A 7,272-nucleotide genomic window follows, 5' to 3' on the forward strand; every position below is an offset into this window, starting at 1 on the left:
TCAGGAGCACCTAGAGTCCTGGGAGCATTGGAGCCCACCCGGCCCCACTGCCCCTCACCGAGGATGGCATCTTTGGTGCACGTGTCAATGATCGGCTGCAGCAGGTTGTCAAACTCGTTCATGTCCAGCTGGGTCTCCTCCAGGAGCTTCTGCATCTGCTGCTCCACCGCATGGGCCACGGCTGCCGTCACCTGCTCCTGGGAGGCCAGGTGGGACCAAGACTGCCCATCAATGTCCCACCACAGCAGCAGAAGGCCCTGTCCCTCAAACCCACAGCCTCACACCCACAGCAGTCACAGCCACGGCAGGCAGAGGTTAGAGCAAGATGGGACAGAGAGAAAGACAATGTCCACCCCTACCCCAGGTGACAGATGGACTGATTAAGACCCAGAGGAACAAGGGACCTCTGCAGGCTAATTAAACACAAAAAGAAAGTGGACAGACAGCACAGAGAGGACTTATGAAAGGTCACTAGTCAGGAGAAAGGAGAGCAACCAGGGAATGGAAAATTAAAACAGGATAGACTGGCAAACTGAGAGACTGCTGAAATCTGGGACTTCTGTGGGGACAGGCAGTCCGATCAGGGCTGGCCAAGGCTGGACCACCCATCCTATGAGAAGCTCCAGCCAGAAACTGAGGGTGAGTGATCTGGCATGCTTTGTTGTCAGCAATATGACAGTCATCTTAAATATAGTAATAAGACAGGGGCTGGTGTTTCAGATGCCTTATTTTTTTTCATTCGTCTCATTTTCCATGTGATTCATCGTACTATATTTGGCAAAAAGTATTAGAACTGTAATGAATCAGGACAGAAGGGTCCTTCCCTCAACAGCTTGGAGTGACCTGGCTAGCAAGAACTGGTGCCAATGGCACCAAAGGCCACACGGTATTCTGTTACACAATTTCTAACGTGTAGTCCCACTCATAGGTGTCCACCCCAGTAAACAGCTTGGGTAATGATTTCACTGGAATGAGAAGTAACCTCTGTCCAGAGGGACTGGGCTAAACACGCCATGGGTAGTGGCAGCACTGTCCACAGCACTGATGCTTGGGAATGGGTCCTCCTGATAGCTATTTGTGAGTCCCAATGTACAGATGCAAAAACTGAGGCACAGGGGTGAGCTCCAGAGACCACCTGAGGACAAAAAGGGGAAAGGGGAGGGCCCTAGGCCTACTCAGGGCTGATGGAGTGGGAGGGAAGAGGAGGAGCAGGCCCCATACCTGTCTGAGGGCAAGCAGGTGCTGCTCCTGCTGCTGCAGGTTCCACTGGCTCTGCTGGATGAGCTCGTCCATTGACGGGGCTCCCTGGGCGGGTGGGATGGGTGCAGCAGGGGCTAACGGGGGCTGTGTGAGGGGTGGCAGCGCTGCGGCCGGCTCCAGCTCTGGGGCCTGCTGCTTGCAGATGACTGGCAGAAGAGGAGAAAAGGTGCCCCGGTGAGAAGGTGGCTGGGGTCTAGGTGTCTCCTTTGGCTGCCTCCTGGGCAGCCTTCAGCCATAGGGGCTCCCCTCTCTACACTTACCATCCACAAGAGGACTTCTGCACTGTGCTGCAGCCACACTCCCTGCCTCTGCCACACTCCCACCGAAGTCTGCCAGGCTCCACTCACGCTCAGCCTGGCTCTCCCACCCCTCTCATTCCCCCAGAGCCTAGAACCAGCCCCTTTCCCGTGTCCCATCCACCACCTTCTGCCTTTGTACCAGTCCTCTCCTTGGAGATCACAGGACTGTAACCCTGCCACTCTTTCCAACACTGTCTGTCTTGCCCAGTGTCCTCTGGCACAGACCAAGCTAGAGCCCATCCCCCCTCACCCTCCCCACCTCACCAAGGCCTATACTGAAGCTAAACCCAGGCCAAAGCTCTGCCCCCACGAGCATCTCTCTGCTACCATCCCCTAACATACTCTTTACTTTCAGGTCATCAAAGCCACCTGACGCCCAGCCAGGGAGCCCAAAATAGGAGCAGGCAGCACCCCTGAGCACATGCTGTGGCCCATCACCACGTGCCCCTTGATTTCCTTATCCTCCTGACTCTGTTTAGGGAAAGGGACTCCTCGGAGTCAATCGAGGTTGAGCCAGGGTGAGACGACCATCCTACTGGTAGGAGACTGGGTCAGGTGGGTGTGTGCCCCGAATGTGGCCAGATGAGAAGAGATAGACATTTGGGTGGTGGGATGTGGGGGGTTCTGCTGGGAAGGGTCGCTGAACAAAATGGTCTCCCCATCGGCCATTGGGTCTTGTCTGGTCTGAACATGACCACGCACTGCTGGAACCCTGCTGAGTCCCATCCCAAGGGGCCCTGGCCTTTGGACAAAGACAGGCAGACAGAACAGATGGTGCTGTCCAGGGCCCATCTCGGGACACTCAGTCACTTCTTAGATCTGGTTGAGCCTTCTGGTGTTGACACCCTCGGGGACATCCTCCTCCACCTCCCAGAGACATTTCTTCAGCAAATGTTCTCTCGCTCTCATTTCTTCATTTTCTCCCTCTTTGACTCCTTCCCAGCAGCCCCAAAATATACCTGTCTCCGTCTTAAAAAACTTTCCCTTAATCGCATGCCCCTCATCTCAACAATTTTACAGCCAAGATTCCATTTCAGTTCCTCTCTCCTTTATCTTATTTGCCCAGGGAAAGTCTGGCTCTGTTCACCCATCCCAACCCCTATCCCCACAGCCCTTGGGAACATCCTTATTCAGCCTGATGGCCCTGTCACAGGTCCCTGTCTCACTCAGTCTGTGTGGCCCCTTCCACTTTCTCTCTGACCCTTAATTGCTGGGATGCCAGGGCTGTCTTCTCTCTGAAACCCCTCGGGGAACGCAATTACAGTCAGCATACCATAACTCCTAACTCTATCATGTTCACCCCGGATTCCTTGAGCTCTGGACCTAATTACAGCTCGAACAGCCCATAGCTTTCCACAGGCATGCATATCCTCTTGCCCCATGCTCCACCCCACCAAGCCCCACTCCTGATCTCTGTGGCTGGCATGGCTATGCCCATATACCCAAGCCAGAGCCTAGAAGGCACAAACCCTCGTCTTTCCCTGGCACCTCACACTGACAAGTCAACCCGTGCTGTCATCAGCTTTCTAGATCACATTCTGGTCTGTTTGTGTCCCTGCTGTCACTGCCACAACTCTGCTGTCACCGGCATCACCCTTGAAACCGGTCTCCCTGAGTCCAGTCCGGTCCCCTCCACATGGCAATATAGTGATGCTGCTCAAAGTGTGGTCTGAGGAGCAGTCAGGTGAAAGATTACACAAATACAGAAATGGTGAAGAAGTACTTGATGCTTTTATGGCTCACATTTTTACTCTAGTTTGCAAAGGTATATTCTCTACAACAGAATTTAAAAAAAAACAAAAACTGGTCCTTCAACAGAGTTTGCAAAACGCCATTCTAGAACAGTCCTGGGCTCCAGTCTTTACAATGACTAACCCTGCTCCACAACACAGACCTGAAACCAACCCTTCAAGAGACCCCAAAGCTCCCAGGAGAATTCCTAAGTCCTTGGCAAGCCAGCCCTCCCTACTCTGCACCCTCACTTTGAGCCACTCTAAGAACCCCTCCTTCTCTGGGCTTCAGCCACCTTGAGCTCCTGTCCCCTCCACTCCCTAGTCCCTCCTAAGGCAGTTCCCTCTGCCTGAACACTTTTCTCTCTTCAGTTTCCATCTGGCTAACTCTATGCATTCTTCAATCACAGCTAGATATTACCTGCAGAAAACACTTCATGAGCCCCAATCTTCGCCTGCTAGAAGCACCCTTCCTTCCTGGGTTATGGCACCAAGTCCCAAGCAGCCCTGGATTTCTAACCCTACAGGGCAGGGTGAGTGAGCTCCCCTTGCAAGGGAAGCAGCTCTCACTCCTGGTCACTCCAGCCAAAGCACTGTCTCCCCCCCCCCCCCCCATACACACCTGGTTCATGGATTCGACCCCTTAACCCCAGGAACCCCCCCAAGCTGAGTCCCTCAGGCTCAATCCACTGATCTAATTCAGACCTTACCGTCAAATGCTCCTGTGCATTGCCTGCTGGCCTCACTGGTTCCAGCCTCCACTACTGCTCCCTCCAGCTTTGCCACATTGACCATACGAACCTGACCCATCACTCCTTTGTTTCAAACTCTCTCGTGACTTCACCCTTTCTGTAGCAGGGGTTTTAAACTGGTGTGCAGCGGCTACGAAGTAACTGCTCCAGGGACATGTAAGCACACACAACATTTTGCCTACAATTTCAGGAAGCTGATCTCCCTCACCCCCATCTCAAATATAACTATGCACAAGAACCCCTGAACTGAGGGTGAAAACCCCAACATTCCCCTGGCATTTCCACTCCAGACCAAATGCTTCCCTCCTCCACACATGTTCTGTGCTCCAGCCATGCTGGGCCTCTCATGATTTCTTCCATGGATACCCAAACACACCAAGCTTGTTCAAGCCACTGCACCTTAGCAGTTTCTTACAAATTCTTTATTGAACGTTACTGTGTACTATGTATTAGGGCACAAGAATGACCCCAAACAAAGTCTGGTGCTTGCAGTCCAGGGAACATTCAGCTTTCAATGCCCATCAACTTGAGCAATCCTCTACTTACTCAAATGTATTCAGAAGCTAGGTAATCATTACTGGACAAAACTGATGTAGGACCTTACAACCTGGAGGCTATTTGTTATTCAAAGGCCAGCTGTGATTTCTAACTCCATCTTAAATCCTGAGGGCAGGACCAGAATCCTGATGTCCAGCTCAGTGAACACTGTAAACCTCTGCAAAGAACTAACACCCAAAAGGACAATACTTTTTGATTTGGACTGCAAGCAACTGAAATGTACAAAAACCTTGCTGGACCCAGGAAGAGCCCACAAAGGGAGCTGAACAGTGGCTCAAAACAGAGTCCCAGTCCAGCCTCTATCACTTCCTTCCTGGAAAACACTGAAGCAATCACTAATTCTGCTGACCTCAGTCATCACGTTTGCAAAAACAATAGAAAAATCCCTGATCTCGAGCCCAGAAGGTGGATCCATAACCTCCTTCCCCATTACACTCGGACCCAGCAACCACTTGCTGCAGGCCTGGGAACAACGGAAGGGATCGTGAAGGCCTAGCTCCCACAATATGAAAGAGCATGCGACCCAAAAGAAGGCGGTTTGTGGCAGAGCCTGCACTGGTATCAGAGAAAGAAATCGCTCCAGGGTGCGACCAGAGAGCGGGAGAGGACTCACGCTGCTGCTGTTCCAGCGCTAGCTTGCACTTGTAGTAACTGTAGAAGTCGCCTCCGAACAGAAACGAGAATTTGGGGTTGTCCTTCTGCTTCTCCATCGTCATCTTCTCAAACTCGGGCCCGTTGCGAGCCACGAACTGGGCCAGTTTGTCGATGACATTTCGAAGCTCCTGGTCTGGAGAACGGAGAAAAGGCCACGCGGGGCGTCAGCGAGGACCGCCCAAATCCGGGGGCCCTGGCGCACCAGCCGCCGTCCGCCAGGTCGGGATCTCTAGGGGTGGGCCCCGCAGAGGCCGCCCTTGTACGGGTCCTGGTAGGGGCCACAAGCGCGCCGGGAATGCGGAGACCCGCGGGAGAGGCCGCAGGAGAACCCGGGAGGCCGAGCCCCGCCCCCTCCTAGGCCCGGGGACCTCAGGAGGCGGGGTAGGCCAACAGGGGGTCCGGGGGAGAGAGAAACGGTCCCTAAACTCGCGCTGGGCCTCACCGTCGGGTGGCAGCGGCATCTCCATGGCTCCTGCCGCCGGGAACGACCTCCGGTGCCTCTCGATCCCCCACCAGCGCCGTCTGTGGAAGCCGGCAGGAAGTGGCGCGAGGGAGCCGTTTACGGCGGGCCTCGTGGGCTGCTTCCGTCCGTCACTTACGGCCGTCGCCGGGAAACCCCGGAAGTGAGGGCGCGAGGCAGGCGGGAAGAAGCCGCGTGAGGCCAAGCGCGCGGGAGGGGCTCGCGGTGCGCAGACGCAGAGGCTCTTTTGCGCTTGCGCGGAGGGCCCTCTGTCTCCCGCCGCCCCAGAACCGCTGGGTCAGCCGTGCCGGCCGTTATCTGTGGCAGGGGCTCTTTGCTGGCTTCGTTGCAGCCCGGGGGCCCGGTGGGGCACGTTCTCCGCGGGGCCAGGGGACTGGGGCGTGCTTGTCTGGGTCAGGGCCTGTGTTGTATAGTCGGGGGAGCGGCAGTGAAGAGACTGCGAGGCGAGGTGAGTGCGGGAGGCTCCCAGGCCAGCCCCGCGGTGGACACAGAACCCGGAGTCGCCGGGCTCGGTGAGGATGGAATTGGGCTTAGTGAGATTCCAGAGACCCTCCCACTCGGTTTCTGTCGCCGCACCCAGCACTGCGGTAAGGAAGACTTTGCGGCGGGAACTTGCTCAGCCTGCGTGGCTTCCGCGTCGTGGAGCGCCCACGGCCGACCTCCGGCGACTCGCTTGCAGGACTGCCCGCCTTCCTGAAAGGAGCCGTGATGTAACTTCTAAAACGAGTGTGGACGTTAAGAGACGTCCAAACCTGTAGGGAATTTTTATGAGTTTATTTGCGCCAAACTGACAGTTGCGGGGGAGCAAAATCTCAAGGAATTGAGAAGGTGCTCTGGAGAATGGCAGCTGAGCAGCTGATTTTATACATTAAAAGAAAAGGAGGAGCGGCACAGAGGGTAACATGCAATCCCCTGGTGGTAGGTTAAGGGAGTTGGAGAAAACAAAGCGAGGAGATAATCTGGGACTGGATAAAAAGGCAAAATAGAGAAACAGGTACTTTTGCGTTCGTGGGTGCGGGATAGTTAACATGTACAGCACGTAGAGATGGTCTGCGGGGAACAAGGTAACATTGAGGGGTTCTTGCCCTGTGGGTCCGGGCAAGATTATCCTCACCTTTCTTTTCTTTTCTCTCTTTTCTTTTTTCTTTTCTTTTCTTTTCTTTTCTGTTCTTTTCTCTCTCTCTCTCTCTCTCTCTCTCTCTCTCTCTCTCTCTCTCTCTCTCTCTCTCTCTTTCCCTCTTTCCTTCTTCCCTCCCTCCCTTCCTTCCTTCCTTCTTTCCTTCCTTTCTTGTATGTTATCTTAGCCCTGGCCGGGTAGTTCAGTTGGTTGGAACATCGGCTGGTTCACCGAAAGATTGCGGGTTCGACTCCGCGTCAAGGCACATAACTAGTTTTCGGGTTCCATCCCGGGTCCAGGGCGTGTACAGGAGGCAACCAATCGCTCTTTCTCTCACATTGATGTTCCTCTCCTTCTCTCTCTAAAGATCAATAAAAGCATATCCTAGGGTGAGGTTTTTGTTTTTTTTTAAAAAGGTATG

The 7,272-nt window shown here is 54.2% G+C and overlaps 1 protein-coding gene across 1 annotated transcript in view; it reads right to left on the reverse strand.

Annotated features, from left to right (window-relative positions):
* The window catches only part of CHERP (calcium homeostasis endoplasmic reticulum protein), a 20,070-nt gene extending 13,172 nt beyond the window's left edge, over window positions 1–6,898 (reverse strand). The window contains exons 1-4 of the mRNA XM_023763309.1: window positions 5,696–6,898; window positions 5,213–5,386; window positions 1,222–1,406; window positions 59–197 (exon numbers count right to left, since the gene is read on the reverse strand). Coding sequence (XP_023619077.1) covers window positions 59–197; window positions 1,222–1,406; window positions 5,213–5,386; window positions 5,696–5,720 — 523 coding nt within the window. The 5' untranslated portion in view covers window positions 5,721–6,898. The remainder of the gene's footprint in view (window positions 1–58; window positions 198–1,221; window positions 1,407–5,212; window positions 5,387–5,695) is intronic.
* Window positions 6,899–7,272: the final 374 nt, after the last annotated feature.

The sequence above is a fragment of the Myotis lucifugus genome, unplaced genomic scaffold (genome assembly GCF_000147115.1).
Source record: "Myotis lucifugus unplaced genomic scaffold, Myoluc2.0 scaffold_280, whole genome shotgun sequence".
Lineage (NCBI taxonomy): Eukaryota > Metazoa > Chordata > Mammalia > Chiroptera > Vespertilionidae > Myotis > Myotis lucifugus.